Source organism: Caloenas nicobarica, chromosome 1, assembly GCF_036013445.1.
Source record: "Caloenas nicobarica isolate bCalNic1 chromosome 1, bCalNic1.hap1, whole genome shotgun sequence".
In the NCBI taxonomy this organism is placed as follows: Eukaryota; Metazoa; Chordata; class Aves; order Columbiformes; family Columbidae; genus Caloenas; species Caloenas nicobarica.
The window spans coordinates 190,033,695-190,051,520 of NC_088245.1; the positions used below are offsets into that span (position 1 = coordinate 190,033,695).

Sequence of the window (17,826 nt, forward strand, 5' to 3'; positions counted from 1 at the left end):
TTTCATCTTTACAATTAAGGACTAATAATACATAATGAATGTACTCAGAGAATATAATGAGAAAACTGTTGTCCAACATACTTGCCGTCATTTTTTACCTACTTAAAGAAGCAATATCTTGAAGTGTAGCTGAAAATTGCAAATGTTATGGCACAACCTAGCACACGTGATACACTCCTGTGTGCTTCAGAGTGCTAGTATGAGTTCTGCACTTGTTAATTGTTCCTTTTTATAAGGCTATTTTAAAAAATTGAAGTCAAAATTAGCCAGTTCATTCCTGGAAATAATTTGCAGAGGAAAACAAGAAATGGAGATTGTAAAACATCACTGAAAATAAGACAGAATCATATTGATTGCATTAACTTCTCTCTAATAGGCCTGTACATACTGCAGAACTTTTACATTACCAGTGTAATGACCAAACAAAAAATAGTAAAGTATATATTTACATCCATATTGACATCTATCTTGAGTACATCACACAACAGAAGTAAATACACCCTATTAAAAGCAGTTTTGACCAAAAAAAAAAAAAATCCTGGAAGTTTCCTTTAATCTTATAAAATAGTTACTCTTTATCAACTGAAACTGTAAATAGAGAAGATTCAGAAATGTGAAATAATAAAGATATCCCCTTTGCCCCATCTGTAAACTAAGGACACTTGAAAACATTGTTGCTTTCCTAACAGATACACCGTATTTTTTTCTTCTTTTCAATGTCACTAAGGTGTTATAAACGATAACATGCCCAAATGCCAAAACCTATTCCTAAGTATTAAGAAAAATCTATAGTAATATTTCCTTAAAATAAACAGATATTTCCATAAGCACCCAGTATTTCTCTTCCAACAATTATATTGGAGATTTATGAAACTACAGGACTATGTGTTATTTCTGTAGTCTTTCTCATTTCAATTACACTGGCGGTACACCACAAAGGACCCAGTTCTGTATATTCTGACCTAGAGCTGGGCTGAAAAAACGGGAAGGAAAAGTAGGAAGGGTAGTAGGTGATCCAGGTTAAATTTTCAAACCCAAGAACGAAAACCAGAGTGATTTGCTGCTCTTAATGAGACTCAGTTCTCCCCTAGATAAAATATTACGCTCTGCAATGACAATGTTTCACGAGTTAAGAAAAAAATGTTCAGAGTGGTGGTGGGAAAAATCAATACATTTTAAAGGCAAAAAGATCCAACTATCAAGTTTTTCCTGAACAGATCTCTACCCTTCTTCCTTAAATAATAAGTTGGTTGACATGTTTATATTACAGTTATAGCTAGAATATTTTTAGGAACAATGATAAGACCATTAAAAGATTCAGTACCTTTTTGGAGTTATAGAAATAGTTCTGAACACGTGAAAGAACACGAAAAATACAGTTTTGAGATTTTTGAAAGCATTGTCTTGCTCTCATTTCTCTGAATAACCTCACCCTCCTTGTAAAGGCTTTGGAGCAGACTAGGGAACACATATTTGTGGGAGCATCTTGTTAAAATATGGACAAAATAGCACTGTCCTTTCTTAAGAAGCTAATTCAACATCATCACTAAAACACAATTAAATTAAGAGGGAAGTTCTGCTTGACAGAAGAGTAGACATTTGGGCCAAAAATATATTTCCTCATCAATGTACATATTTGATGCTTTCGATATTTTAAAGGCACACTGTATACCATCCTAGTCATAAGTTAACCTCCCAGTATTAGCCCAGTCTGACCACAATCCTGAAAATAACTGCCCGTACACTTAATTGTGAGCTTCAAGAAGCCCCTGACCTCACCAGAACCAGCTGAATGTTTCACCAACCATGTGTGCGTTGGCAGGATCGGGGCCTTCATGAGGTTCAGTGAAACGTATTAATCACTCATGACCAACTCACTCAACTCCTCCCTTCACCACTATTTGGAAAGAAAATATTGGAAAGCTATGCACTACATTAAAAAATAGATGTCTGCATTGAAATATGTCAGGCATGTCTTTTTATAACTAAATCAAGATAAAGTGAGTTACACAGGTAATTAACCATACCCGTTCTATTGAAAGGGGAGAGGACAAGTTTCGTTTTGAGTTAGAGGGACTTAACATGGCCGAAGTATTGGCCGCATGAAAATCAACCATAAACACGGACAATGACAAAATGTATATGAAAACATGATACTTACAGATCTATATAGGCTAGTGTTCAAAGATGTTAACCAACATGTCTCCCGCTGATTTCAACAGCTCTAGCATCTGTCTATGACGTGATGTAGCTCAGTTTACTAGTCGATTTGAAAGCGGCTTACAGAAAAACACCAGTCACAAAAATGGGTATGTTCAAGACATACCATCCTTACAGTTCGACTGGGCTAATAAAACGTTGGGTTATAGTATGGACAGGTCGAGTGATGCCATAATTTATGTAATGATGCATTTCAAATGCTCACACACTTCAGTTTCCACTCATATTTTCTAATGCTCTAGTCCTCTCTCAGACAACGTATTTCGGGGCTGGAAGTTACCAGGGGGAAAGCCTAGTTTAGACGTGAAGTCGTTGGGAACTGCTCATCCAACACATGCAGCTTTATTTTCAAGGTCAACGTTGAATATTTTGAGTCATTTAATCATATACAGCATGAGAGACTAATGAGAGTTCTGCAGTGCTGGATGACCCACTACAGATGTAGTAGATTAAAAGGTGCAAATCCCCACTGATTCCACAATCCTCATCCAGTTCAGCAGAAAAGAGCATTCTCCAAGCAGGAGATCTTTAAAAAAAAAAAAAAAAAGCAACACTGTTGGTCTGCTTAAATAAAACACTGTACTTGCTGTACTTTAAGGAATGTCTGGCTTTGGAGAAGCTGATGGAGAAGTGAACCAAATGAATAATTCACTGCATTTTTTCCTGCTTGAATGTTTCTGCAGTTCTAGCTAAAACTACAGTTGTGCAAGCTTTAGGTTTCCTTTTGAGATGTAACATTTTAAAGAAAACAAATCAGTTACTGTTTTTTCCCTTAACAGATTGCAGATTAGAGGAATTTAAAGCATTAACAGTTCATCCCTTATACCTAGGATGACCAAGCCCAAGTCTTTTCATGTTTGTTCCTTTTCTTTATATTTAATGGGAAGAGAGTACATACACATGTTAAGTTTAGCACTAATGAATGCTAATTGTGTACTGCAAAAAGGAGCTATATCACATTTCATTCAAAAAAGTAAAAAATATTTCCATAAAACTGTAGATAAAGGAAGAAAAAATGTTTGTGTACCTAGTTATACAGAAATGTACACCCAAAAATCTAAGTAATGAAGTGTTTACATTCATTAAAACTGCACTTTTGCAAACACCATAGCAACTTATATTTACACTTTTCATTTGTTTCTAAATTTGAAAGTGTAGTCAAAAAGTGAACTACAAATAAGAATACAGAAAATTGCAGGTACCATCAACTTCTATCACAAAAAAATGCTGCCTATTTTATATAAAGTGACGCTTAAAGCAAACACAGCACAAATATCTGTATTTAGTTTTCCTACTTGAAAAAAAAAGTGAATTTATTGTAGCTGGCAGGATGCTATGGATGAAATAACCAGGATGAATTGAGGGGGAAGGGGAGAAAGAGGAGTCAAGAAATCAGATACATTCAATGAGCCTTCAAACTCACTTCAGCAGTAGGGATAAATAATTTAATCAACTCAGCTTCATTTTTTTCCGAGCTCCCTAGCGCAATAGGCAGATATTAAAAAATAAAACTTTAAAATTCATGAGCAGTTGTGTGTGGAGAACTATCACTATACAATAAGAAATATAAAGTGATACCAATGCAAATGCTTGTATGTATACATATCTGCGCATGCATTTTAACTCACACTTTTCACCATATGAAAATGAATTATTGCTGAAATTTATATACGGCAACTTTTTTTTTTCTTTCTTTTTTTTTCAAATTACATTTTGGGGGCGTGAGCGAGTACCTGCAGTCAAAGATTTTCACCACCATTTGGCTTTTTTGGTTAACATGAGCACTATGTGACATGGCACTGCAGTTTGAAAGATTTAAAATAAGTAGTGGAGTTCAACAAACGCTGCTATAGTACCCCCTAATTAAGGAAAAATATCTAGAAAACAGTAATTTGGTAAAAGTCACCAATATCATATGGAACCATTATCATGACAAATGATCAATCATCATTTTAATGAGGTGATTTTAATCTCAGTTTTCCAGAACAACTCAATACATATAAAAATAAAACTCAGTGATGAAAAGGTGTTCCTTCCTTCTATAATTTATGAAGGACACATTAGTAACTACAGAGAAAAACTAACTGTAGTGAACGGTCAGAAGCTGCAAAAAGATTAATATTTTATATAATATGTAGCCAGATAGATAATTTTTGGAATCTAAACCAAACCACCGACTTCTTGTCACGTTAAACGATGGGGTCACCTTAGCAGTTACATTTCAGTGGTTGACTGGTGTCAGCGATGCCTAAATCCACCAATTTTCAAACTATCAAATGTTTATTGTGTATGTGTGAAATGAAATTATGTAGCGAAGTTAATAGCTGCTAAACACCACCCAGCCAAGGTTAAAGCTAATATTTCCCATAGCCACCAAGATACAATACATATGTATAACCTGCATTACTTGATATCATAGGTTAATCTTAGCATTATATATTGAAAGCTCTGATTTAGGATATAAGGCGTAATTTTTATTTAAATTAATTTTGCCGCATTATGAAAATTGAGGCAGCTTAAATGTACGACCTTTTGCCTTTAGCAACCGGATTTACTAAGCTAAAACCCACGGGGCAAAAAATAACCAAAACCTTGTCCGAAACATTTCCATCTGTACCACGCAGCTCGGCTGTAGCTGCAGCGATGACAGGCCGAGCGGGGCCGGTGTGCCCCCTCCGCAGGAAAGGGCTGTCCCCTTGGCGGAGATGGGAGGAAGGGACAACCTTTTGTCCGCCCGCTTTAACTTTCGTTTTTACACGGCGCAGGGAGGTAACCCCCCGGGGAAGGAGCTCTTTCTTATTTAAATCGCGAAGAAGCCGCCCCCGACGAGGCAGGGTCGGAGGTTTCGCGCCGGCCGGCTCCGGGGCCGAGCGGCCGCCGCCGGGCCCGCCGCTGCGCCGGGGCGGGGACCAGGGCCAGGGCCAGCACCGCCGCGGGCCTCCCCCCGCCCCAGGCGGTCCCCGGGACCCGCCCGCCGGCGTTGGGCCCAACTTTGCCGCTTCTCCTTCTTCCGCACAGCCCAGCCGTGCGCCGCGCCGGCCAACGCTGCAGTCGTGCCTGAGGGCAGGGCGCGACCGGCATCGCCTCCGGCCCCGGGGGGCGCTGGGGGTCGTCCCGGGTCCCATCCGCGGGGGCAGTGGGGCGGGATGTGCCGGGCCAGCGAGGTGCCTCCCCCTCCCCGTCCGCCCACGGGGCCCGCGGCCGTGCCGCCGAGCCGGCTGCTCGGCGCGCCTGCAGCCCGCGGAAGGGTGAAAGAAGGCCGGCCCCCGCCCCCGCTGCATCCCCCGCCGCCGCGGCAGGTTCCCCGAGCACCCGGGGGCAGCCGCCGGTAGGAGCAGCGGGGGACGGCGGCGGCGGCGGGGAGGCGCCCGCCGGTCTCCTCAGACCCAGAGAGGACCCCTGTAAGTGCCTGCCCGGGGGAGGCAGGGGGGAACCGGCCCCTGGGAGCCCGCAGCCAAGCGGCCGCGCACGCCGCCGCCCCGAAGCGGGAGGAGGCGGCAGCTCCGGACCCCGGGCGGGGACGGCGGCAGCGGCCGGCGGCTGCGCTCCTCGGAGGGGGCCGGGGACGCACCGCGACCGGGCGCGCTCTGCCGCCGCCGCCGGACCCGCCGCGGCCGGGGGAGCCACGGGCATCCGTGTCGGCGCCCGCTGCCTGGCCGGGAAACTGCCTGGAGAAGGGAGAAAAGCCGGGAGGAAACAAGCTCCTCTTCGGCCTAAACAGCCAGAAAGCGGCCGCCCCTCCGCCGTCGGCCAGGCGGCTGCGGCCGAGAAGAGGAAAAGCTGCTTCGGGACGACCCGTCACCTGCAGTTTTTCAGCGAGGCACCCCAAGACAGCCCTGCCCGCTCTTCCTAACGGGCGATTCCCACATCAGCTTCCTCCTAGGAAGCGGCACGGGGAGCACCCGTAGAAACGCCAGACCGAGCGAGCCGAGCACACAGTCAGAAATTCTCCGCTATGTGCAATGAAGTTGGTCGCATTAATACGTTGAACAAATGTCGCGAAATGTTCTTTGCTTTATGACTTACTCGCGATGGATATGCCTATGACAGTTACTTTAAGAATTAGTAATCTAGCAGTACATTAAAGATTCCAAGTGACTGAAAGCTTTTTTTTTTTTTTAAGAAAATAAAATTCATGGTTCTCTTGAAGTGAAACACAGGCGGCAAAGCAGAAGAGTTTGCCATTCCAGCTTATTTGTAAATAAAAGTCCTGATTACTAAGACTTAAGGTACCGGAGGAGAAATTTGCTAATTACACATCACACACACGAAGCCCCAAACTGTCAGATTAGTAGCATGCCAGCATGTTTGCGGTCGCTAGCATGCCTCCCGTGTGCACATTTACTAAACGCAGCTTGCTAGCAGAGCTCGCTATACGAGAAACCGTCCAGGTTTGAAATTAATAGATACTTTATCTATTTTCAAAAAAAAACCAGCTGAACATCCACTCTTCACAACATATTGAAGCGCTAGACGGAATATAAAAACGAAGCTAAGAACTGGCAAATGAGATTTACCGTTCATATCTCCTACTTGATATCTGGAGGGAACGTGAAAAAGACCTGACAGATACGTTTAGCGATTGATTCTCCCGTCATAAGGTACAAACACAAAAAGCAAGGCAGAGACAATGCCGAAATGCATTAGACCTCAAAATCGATTATAGCCCGTCAGAAGATCTTTTAAAACAATACAAATAGTGGACTTCTGCGTAATATTTTATTCCAAAGGACACTAAAATTGCCGTGAATCTGCTGCCTTGTTCACTAGCTGGTTCATGAGAAAAAAAAAAACAAAAAAACAAAAAAAAAACAAAAAAAAAAAAAACACCACAAAAAAACCCCAAACCACCAAACAACTCCTCGATTGCCATTACATACAACTATCAGGAGGAAAGGACAGCGTGATGTGAGGCCAAGTGTGAGTTAATGAATTTACGCCCCTAGTCCTGCCAGAGCGAGCCTGGTCTGTGGCTCGCCAGTTGATGGATGCCCATTAATACACCTGCAGTCCCGTCTGGGCCGTGGGAAGGCACGCAGGGATTCAGTGCGGAGCGGCACAGTTTTGCCAAGTCCTTTCGAAACGTCAATACCCTCCAAGTTACACCCAAAGGAGAGCGATTTCTCTTGATTTCCGAGCGTACAGATGATCGGGGCGGTTTTTTCTGCCAGTAACCTTCTACCTTTCTATACGTGCCTGCGTGTGTGTGTGTGTATACATATCTATCTCCAAGAGAGGGATTAATTAGCCGGGTTTGAGCTGAAAGAGGCTGCAGTGACGAGCCCAGTGGCGATTGGCCGCCCGCCTGCCTGGCCCTGCCTTTATAATTTCCACACGAGTGCATCTGGGCTCTTATACAAACCAACAGCCAGCTTCTTCTGACATATACACACACACACACACGGCAATTTTTTCCACCATCTGATTAACCACCTTGCACACACACAGTGATTACTACGGGAAAACATAAATAAATACGAAGAGGTTTTATTATTTTGACTACTGGAAGCCTCGCTGTGTCTCAGTGCAACTTTTGTTTTTCTTGCTGCTGGGGAAGGTGCAGCTCTCGATGCTTTCCTCTCACTCACGGACCCTTTAAAAAAAGGGGGAGGAAAAATATCGCCCCCTCCAGTCCCCCGCCCGCCCCCCCCTCCCCGCCCCCCCCCGCCACACACACTTCAAGACGGCTGATCTAAAAAAGCAGGAAGAGAGCATCTGAGGAGCAGCAGCCCCAGCGCATTTTGAAAAAACATTCGTTACATTTCAGAGTGCAGCAGCCTGTTTCTCCTCTGAAGTTGGCTCCAGCCTTAGCTGCCGCATTGGATCCCACAGCCTATTGCGAGACTCCGGTATACAATCCGGATCTCTGCCCCAACATGATCGCGGCCCAGGCCAAGCTGGTGTATCATCTGAATAAATACTACAACGAGAAATGCCAAGCCAGGAAAGCTGCCATCGCGAAAACGATCCGAGAAGTCTGCAAAGTGGTGTCGGACGTGCTGAAGGAGGTGGAGGTGCAGGAGCCTCGCTTCATCAGCTCCTTGAACGAGATGGACAATCGCTACGAGGGGCTGGAAGTCATCTCCCCCACGGAGTTTGAAGTCGTGCTGTACCTGAACCAAATGGGGGTTTTCAACTTCGTGGACGACGGCTCCTTGCCGGGCTGCGCTGTGTTAAAGTTAAGCGACGGGCGCAAGAGGAGTATGTCCCTCTGGGTGGAGTTCATCACGGCGTCTGGCTACCTCTCCGCTCGCAAAATCCGGTCCAGATTTCAGACTCTGGTGGCTCAAGCCGTGGATAAGTGCAGTTACAGAGACGTGGTAAAGATGGTGGCGGACACCAGCGAAGTGAAGCTGAGAATCAGGGATAGGTACGTCGTGCAGATCACTCCGGCGTTCAAATGCACGGGGATCTGGCCGCGGAGTGCTGCCCACTGGCCGCTCCCCCACATCCCCTGGCCGGGACCCAACCGGGTGGCGGAGGTCAAGGCGGAAGGTTTCAACCTCTTATCCAAGGAGTGCCACTCTCTGGCCGGCAAGCAGAGCTCGGCCGAGAGCGATGCTTGGGTGCTGCAGTTCGCGGAAGCCGAGAACAGACTGCAGATGGGCGGCTGCAGGAAGAAATGCCTCTCTATCCTCAAAACCTTACGGGACCGTCACCTGGAGCTGCCGGGCCAGCCCCTGAATAATTATCACATGAAGACTCTGGTTTCATACGAATGCGAAAAGCATCCTCGCGAATCGGACTGGGACGAGTCGTGCCTGGGGGACCGGCTCAACGGGATTTTACTGCAGCTCATCTCCTGCCTGCAGTGCAGGAGGTGCCCGCATTACTTCTTGCCCAACTTAGACCTCTTTCAGGGCAAACCTCACTCGGCCCTGGAAAACGCGGCCAAACAAACGTGGCGACTGGCTAGGGAAATACTCACCAACCCGAAAAGTTTGGAGAAACTTTAGAGGGTAACTATAAAACCGGCCTGACCGAGAAATCCCCATGAAGTTTAAGCTGCCTGTTCAGAAAGTCAAATATTTCCACTTGACGATGCAAATAATATTATCTTTTAAAAAGGAATATAGCTTAGGCTCTTCACAAAGAAAAGCAAATAGAACAGCAAGTATCGTTCCTCTTCGTCACAGTTTTGCGGTTCCCCGCGAAAAAAAAAAAAATAAAAAGGAAGGAAAAAAAATGTTACCCGGAAAGCACAGCTGGCCGTAATTTAACATGATTGTGACCATTCTGCCTAGAAACGGTACCAACGGATTATAACAAAACCCGGTATTTTTATGTAAACCCTCTGTGAGTAAAAGCTATTTGGATATGCCACCTGAACAAACCCTAATGTACCTTTTAATTTGTATCAAATATTGTGATCTCACATTGTCTTTGAAATTGTGGATGTTGGTGTTTTGTGATTTGGTGAACAGAAGTTAAATTGCCATTTTGGATACTTCAAGGACATTTTCTGCTAAAGAGAAGATACCATTTAAAAAGGTAGATTTTATCATGGTGATTTTGTTAATTGTCTTTTGAAGTGTCTGAACTTACCAAGTTTACATTTTTCGTTTCATATATATTGCTTGTTCTATTTCTAACATTCCATAAATATACTTGAAATGTTATTTAAATATATTCAAAAGAAATTTGGATTCTGCTTATATAATAACGCTTGAATATTGGAATTATATATTTGAAAATGCACTTGAAATACACTGGATAATTACCTTTTGTGATTTAGATTTTAATTTCTGTTGCTGATTTATTTAATTACAAGCTAATAAATGAAGTAAAATGCATATGGGTAAGTGTTTCAATACCAGATCAAGTTTTCTACTTGAAAAAAGAGTCAGCTATGTTTTGTGAATTTTGCCTTTCTGTTGACAGCTGCTTAAACCCTGTAAAGCAGAAAACTTAAGGGCAGCCGCCTTATTTTGCATTTTGAATAGTTTTGTAGAACGGGGAAATATTTGTGCTACAAACACATTAGAATTTAGCTCCAGATGACCATCGGCAACTGTCAGACACCGATGTAGTTATTAAGTTAGTAACACTTTTTTTCAGCCATCAGAATAGAAATGTATTTTCGAAAGGTTTATTATATGGCAGTGATGTGTTTCTGCTCGACTTTGAACAAAGCTGGGGAAACACAACATATCCCTGAAGCAGTCTGTTTAGCGAGTAAGCAGTAAGCCAGTTAAAACTAGCATTTTGGCGCAAGCAGTAATAAAGAACAAAATAAAATTTATAGGTTAAACATTCAAGCCGGCACCAATAAAGTGAACAACCATATTACTTCTGACGTACAAATCCGTTATGAATGTGATAAGATCGCCAGTTGCACTCCCAGAAATCAAGCCCTTGCGCTCCCAGGGCATTCAGAGGGAATAATATGTACGTGTCTGCAAAACTGCAAGCGATCCAAGCTTGCCTACCCATACTGCGACGTCTGGTCCTTCTCACTATGCATTTCCCTAAAGTGGCTTTAAGAGCAAAACGCAAAATAACAATGCGGATTTTCTTTAGTATCCTAACAGTCAACAAGTGCTGAAAGAGGCCGATCGCCTGTGTAACACGCACTAGCAACTATTTCCAGTGGGCGCACTTTAACGAAACCGTTATACTACCCAGAGATTCTGACAGAATCTTTTTTTTTTTCCCTCAGCATTGCGAAGAAAGTTCCGAGTTTGAGAAATTATTCGTCAAAGAGAAATCACCTTATTACAAACATGTTCTGATGAGGTCGCTAGCATTTTTCTCGGAAATTATTAAGGTCTTTGTAAAAGTACCTTCCCTCTTTTTCTCTTCTAACATTTTTCCAGCGCAATAACAAAGAAATAAAGCAACAGCGATAAGAATAAAAAGGGATGCAGGCGAGAGGAATGCCTGGTAACACACGTCCCTTCCGCATGCCCCCCCCGGCCCCGGTGGCAGCCCCCGCTCCGCTCCCGCGGGGCTGAAGCCACGCAAGGTTTCTGCTCAAGTCACGCACTCCTGCTCTGGTGCGCTGGGATGGAGGGTTTCGGGAGGAGGGGAGCGGGGGGGGGGGAGAGTGGGGCGGCGCTGAGGAATTGGTAGTAGTAAATGATTTCAGAAATAACATAGCTTTCCCAGGAATCAAGACTTGTGTATATGTCTATTCCCCCTCCCCCCCCCCCTTTTTTTTTTTCCTCAGAAAATAAGCAGTAACTTGCACTTCAACACTGTTTACTCAAATGAGCAGCGTTTTCTTACATGGAAACTAACGTTCTTGAAATAACGGGATTCCCCGATATGCTCGGAAGGGGTAAAACCCTCCGCTGTGTCTCGGGAAGGCTGCGGGCTGGGAATGCTGCTCCCTCCAGGGATTTCAGAGCAATTGGCTTAACTCCTAAATCTGACCACGTTCATACAAAGGCACCGAGCGAAAGGCTGTTGGAAAGCGCGCACGCTGCCGTAATAGAGGATTTAACATCATTAATAGATAGGGTTTTTTTAAAAAAACAACAAAACGCAGCGAGAGGCGGTAGACGGGAGCGGAGTTTGGATGGAGGGGGCGGCTCCGGCCCACGTGGGACGGGACTGGGGACCGGACCGGAGACGGGACCGTGGCGGCCCGCCCGCCGCACTCACCTTGGGGTCGATCTTCTTGAAGGCCTGGTCATCCTCGTCCACCTCGAAGTAGATTTCCGTGGTGGTGATGGAGAGCGTCCCCTTGGCCACCACCACGGGGGCGATGAGCTGTGCCGGCGTGCTGAGGACCACGGGGCCTGCAAGGCAAGGGCAGCGGCGTCAGGTTGGAGGCGCCCGGCCGGCCCATCCCCGGTGGCCCTTCCCCTTCCCTCCGCCAAACGAGCGCCCGGCGAGCCCCCTAATAAACTGTTTGTAAACCGCCGTGTTTATTCCCCTCCTGCCCGCGGTCAGCGCTTTGAACTCCGCAGTCAGGACAGAAGCGAGTGTGCGAGCTCCGGGGTTGCGAGATAAATCAGCCGGCAGCGAAATTCAGAGAGGTTAGAGTGAGAAATAGCTGCCTCTTAGAAGTAGGTCCCTTCTCTTTTCATGCCCTTTTGCTCCTCGTTAACACTATCGCTGTTTATGTGCGATAGCGGCGACTCGTTCCACGCAGTTTCGACATTTAGCAGCGAGGGGTCCCCGCGGCGGCCGGACCTGCAGCCGCCGGGCTGGGCCGGGCGGGCGGCAGAGCTGCCGCAGCCCCTGCCCGCCACACCGACCCTGCCAAGCCTGGGGACATCGCTTTTCACCCTGCGTCCAGACCTCAACTCCGAAAGTATCGCGAAAGATTTTATATATATACATATATATATATTACCTACTTCAATACCACACGCACACAAAGTCTAGCATCGTAAAATATATTTACGGCAAGATCGTTTTTATTTCAACTTGCTGTCACTTAATCCTTTAAATATTATTGTAACAATATTTCGCTCAAATATGTTCCTTAACAAGATGCTTGCGCGGGCACTGAAGAGAAGGGATGGAGAAAACCTATTATAAAAGGCAGCCTTCTCGGCACAAATTGTTAGGTTTTGATTCAGGAAAAAACTTGTACTTTAATGCAACAAACAACAGAGGATCGCTTTTTCACCATCTTATCTTCAATACAAATGCAATCTACTCTTAAAGCTGACCGCGTCGGTGTTTAGGAAGCTCGCTTGCTCTAATTAAAAGATTAAATATAAAACACTTTCCTAGATTTAACCACTAAAGTATGTAGGGTAAGTTGTATGCACGTCTATAAACACACACATCCACACACATGCACAAACACACATCTGACATACAAATTAAAAAAACTCTCAATGCTGAGAAACTGGGTACCACATCTGACTTGATGCATCTTTTAGAAACTAGCAAACTGATCATTTCAGCGAACGCTAAAAAAGGATTTGGTTGTTTTGTGCAGTTCAAATTTTCTATGCACGAAGGAAGACCTTGCTCAGATGGCAGAGTGTGCCTGTGTACGTTTTCAGCTGCCGTCCCCAGCCACTCGTCTCTCTGGGGACGAAGGCAGGGCCTGGCGTGGCCGAAGCAAACCCTGGGCTGCAGTTCGCACCAGGGCTAACAGGCGTGGATGCAAACCCTTCCTCCTCCCCCAGCACTGCACACACACTTTACTACCAGATCTTGCAAGAAACACTTCAAATTACCCACTTAGCCTAAATTAATCCTGTATCGGCGCATCTAACTGTCATGTTGTTAATGTTTTACTTTACTGTAACACCCAATTCGAGACCGTATTGCACAATGTTTTGTCATTTATGCTGCAAAATAAATAAAAGGGAAGGCACAGATTACTGTGTGTACAAGGGGAAGCTAAACCGCACAGTTTCAGTGACAGCTTTCAGCAGCCCAGCGTGGCAGGCTGGATAATATTGATACAAACTCTATTTTCTTTCATTTTATTGTTTTCCATCTCCTAATAAACCGGGGTAGCCTCTTGACCCTAGTCAGCTGATCGGAATCACATGCGTCGGGCTTGCTTTGCTGCTCTCCCCGTCTCGCCTCCATCTTCTCTCCCTCCCTTCGCGGTGAGGAAGGAGCCGAGCCGAGCCGGGAAAGCCCGGCTGCAGGCTCCAGAGGGCAGGGGGATCGATCCGAAACGCCGCTTTAAAGCCTCATCAATCTTCATCAAGGTTGCTCAAGTAATTATGCCCGATTCTCTTGTACGATTACAAGTGGATTTGGGTTTCTATTCCCCAGGCCCCCTTGCTTTGTGTTTACAGAAGGGGGGTCTGGGCAGACAGCGGCTCCCTGTCCTGCAGAAGCACTTGCCCTCTCCAGCCGTGTCCCAGCCCTTCGCCGCAGCGCGGCCGGGAGCCGTCGCTCGGCCCGGCGCAGGGTGACGGGCTCCCGGGCCTTTGTGCGAGAAAGAAAAGCGCCTTCGGAAGATGCGTCCTGGAAATGACCCGATATTCTATCACGTTAAGGAGGCGTTTGCGAGCTTTGCTAAATCCCAGAAGGAAGACCATCAATTTAATCCAATTACCTCTTTTCCCTGGTGTTGTGTGGCTAAAATAAAAATAAAGCCACCGCTATTTAATGGTCAAAAGGCCAAACCCTATAATCTCACATCCAGGAGAAGACAATAGGTGCACCCCGGCTTGGCGAGTGTGCTAGCGAAATGCACTCACGTCCTGGAGGAGGGGGCAGAGCTGCAAAGGCAGGGGTGGTGGATGTGGAGGGAAAGGGGACATTCACTTCTTAGCCCATTATTGAATGCAGAGGCGACCGGGGATTTCTGGCTTCCTCCTTCTCTTCCCGATAAAAGGCTCCTAACTCCCAGACCGGTATCTTGGCATCTGCCCTGTGTCCTGCTCAAATGATAACCTTAGATTTGTTGCAAGGTAAACATGCCAGAGGTATTAAAATATGACAGAATGAGCGTTATTTTACTTTCCAGATGAGAAAATGCTTGAACATTTGCCTTTTTTTTTCTGCTAAAAAAAGCAGCAGAAGCATAATAAACAGTGGTCAAATGATGTGAGGTGTTCAAACTAAGTTACAAAAATCTTCACAGATTTTTTTTTTCTCCTGAAAGCACAAAATGAAAAAAAAAATTCGGTATTAACAGTGTGTCATTTTTACACTTGTCCTTTGGAAATCTCCAATTACAACTTCCAATTCCACAGCATGTTTAAGGAGCACTGAGTCTTTTTGTTGTAGCCTTCAGGGAGCAAGCCAGCCACTGAGAGAATACGAAATTAATCCACTACAGCTATAGAGAGAGAGGATTATGTTTTAATCCCCTTTGGGATAGTCTCTGGATTTTAAGGATCCGATATTAAAATGTTTACATAGAGCATAATCTAAATACTGCAGATTTTCCATATGGCACCGAGCTATCGGGAAGCTTTGAGTCCCCTTCCCAAACCCAATTGATAGTCTAATGAAACAAAAGCCGGGCACACCTGAGCCAAGAGCTGCCGGGATGGGCTCATTCGCATGCGGGGAAGATTTCGAGCTCCGGCTACCAGCCTCACGCCGGCCCCTCTGCGGCGGCGGCGAGCTGCGCTTTTGCAAGGGATGTAAAGATTCATTCCCAGCGCGGCTGTGGCCACCGAGTAGCGAAGTGCGGCGGCTCTGCCCGCGGCCGGGGCTCCGCTGCCCGGGGCTCCGCTGCCCGGGGCTCCGGACGGCAGCGGCACCCGGGGATGCTGCCGGGCGCTCCCCGCCCCCGTCCAGAGCCGCCGGCAACGCGGAGAGCGCTTCCCTTCCAGCCCCGGGGGAAAAGCCAACCTGTGGCTGCCCCGCTTCACCCAACAGCCTGGGGTTTGTGGAGGGGACACGCGTCCAGAGCGCTTGTCAGATGACGGGACTTTAAGGAAGAGCATCTCTTCTTAAGGATCATTTCGTTACCCGTTCCCAACCTCTCTGAAGCGATCGGGGCGGCCCACAGCGGAGGGGCAGCGACCTCACAAAGAAGTTCTGGCCTTAAAACCAGACCAGGGATCACTGCAGATCCACAGGTCTTGTAATCTGTTCAAATAGAGAATTTTCCGCTTTGCCTGATCCCTGTGGTCGGCACATGTGATTTACATTTCTAAAATAAACGCTACCGCGCATATACATTTTAAAAATAATATTTCCTTTCCAAAAGTAAATGACTGTGGGATTAGGAGGTCCCAGTGAACAAACGCAGAATGTAATCTCTCTCCTCCCCTCCGTTAATTTCTGTTAAACGGAGACTTCAGTCCTCGTATTTAGCTCTTGAATCTTAGCTCTCGCATTTTTCAAGTTCAAGCAAAGAAAGTCAATGCAAGTGAAAAAGTTCTATCAGGTCAAAGAGTTTGCTGTCTGCTAAATCAATACCAGTAAAATTACACCTCTTAAGGAAAGCTCCAGAAGAGTGGTATTTTGACCTGCTATTTCAACATTTTCATTTTCATAAACTGTCATTTTTAACTGTAAGAGCTAAAAATGTGTTACATTTATGAGCCTGAAAATTACACCGGAAGTATATTTCCTAAGATGATTGGGCATAATTACTCCTAAATAGGTTAAGATATATGCTTTTATCTGCTGAATTATGAAAACAAGCAATTTACTTGCTGCAGACTTGTAAGCCTAACTTTTAAAATAATTTTTGGTGATTATTTATAGATTAAAAAACATGATCTGGGACAAATATTTTCAAAACATATCCAATCGTCTAGATCAATTTAATTTTACAATCTACAGGTAATTATTCTGATAAAATGGTCTATAGTGTCAGGTAATTATCTGACACTATTTTAAAAGAAAAAACATACCTTAATCTTTTTTTCATATACTGTTTAACACAGAAAATACAGACCAGATTAGCTGAAACTAATAACTTCACTATGTAAAATAGTTTGCCTAAACTACAATTTGTAATTTGATACAATAAACAAGAATTTTAAATAGTAAAAATAATTATTAAAAGTCACTTACAATGTACCTGAAATAAGATAACTGAAATTCCCTCAGCACTTTAACTCTGAAGCCAAGTGCATCTGACACCAATTTGCATTTAAAATTACTACAAATCCTTATACTTGAAACCACGTATGCGTAACACACACTCATGCACACCAAAACTTCAGTTTCTTGTAATTTAAATCACGTAGCATACAAGCAGAAACACGCATAGGCACCAGAAGCCTTTGAGAAAAGCCCTGTAGCCAGAAAAATATTTCAACCAATTAACATCATTAATATAATACATGCATTGCCATGGAAATAACTAGCAAACAAGGTAAGCTTCCTAAAAAACAATTCATATAATTTAGTACTTTTCGTTCCTATCGTTGTCATAAATCTGATCCAAACTACCCTTACAAAAGACTCCTGCAGTAGATATATTGAACTTACATGAGGATGCTTGCCCCCAATTTGTTCTCCACTATAGCAGGTACAGGGAGTAACTCCTTCACTAAAGCCAAGTCTTTTATAAGAATGTATATATACAGCTCCCTTTACGTATCACTTTCAACAGTTTCAATAAAGAGAACAATTTGCACAACTTTTTGATTGCAGAAACCAGAATCTAAGTCTAAACATGACCATAATCTTGTTTTTCTCCTCCCCCACTGAATAACAACCCCAGTTCCTTTCCCCCATTTTCGGAGATATCCAAGCTTACTTTGTTGGCTTTTTACTCTTGCACAATCATATGTTTCATATTGTGAGGGAGGGATTGATTTTTATCGTTTGTTTAAATGTCATTGCCAGTGTGGATAGGCCCTGATATCCAAAATTTTCCCCACTTTCCCCCCTTTCCTCTATAAAGCATGTAACACTACTGCTAACATCAAAGATCAACTACAATGGTCTTTTTCAACAATAACTAAACAATTACAGCAACTCAATTCTCTTAGGTGGTGCCATAACAGCAAACAAATGTGCTTGATTTAAAAGAGAATGTAAATAAAAATAATCTTAAGTATTACAACTGTGAATAAAATACTAAGAAATAAATGCATATTTTTCATGAGATTGTGAAAATAGTTAAAGATAGCATTGCTTAAGAAAAAAGTAGTTTTCTCTAAAATGTACACACACTTTCCAAATATTTGAATTAACTGACACATGCACCTCCATAGGTAAATTATTATTTGAATTCCATACCTTCCTAGTCACATTGAAAGA

General features: G+C 44.4%; 2 protein-coding genes across 8 annotated transcripts in view; one reads left to right on the top strand and one right to left on the bottom strand.

Annotated features, from left to right (window-relative positions):
* The window catches only part of NBEA (neurobeachin), a 490,542-nt gene that overhangs the window by 143,724 nt on the left and 328,992 nt on the right, over positions 1–17,826 (bottom strand). For all 7 annotated transcript variants that reach the window (XM_065627071.1, XM_065627076.1, XM_065627075.1 and 4 more), the window contains one exon: positions 11,827–11,963. In XM_065627071.1, the coding sequence (XP_065483143.1) occupies positions 11,827–11,963 (137 nt within the window). The remainder of the gene's footprint in view (positions 1–11,826; positions 11,964–17,826) is intronic.
* MAB21L1 (mab-21 like 1) lies at positions 7,981–9,794 on the top strand. The gene has a single exon (XM_065653834.1). It carries the CDS (start codon positions 8,097–8,099, stop codon positions 9,174–9,176), a length of 1,080 nt encoding a protein of 359 aa, XP_065509906.1. The 5' UTR covers positions 7,981–8,096; the 3' UTR covers positions 9,177–9,794.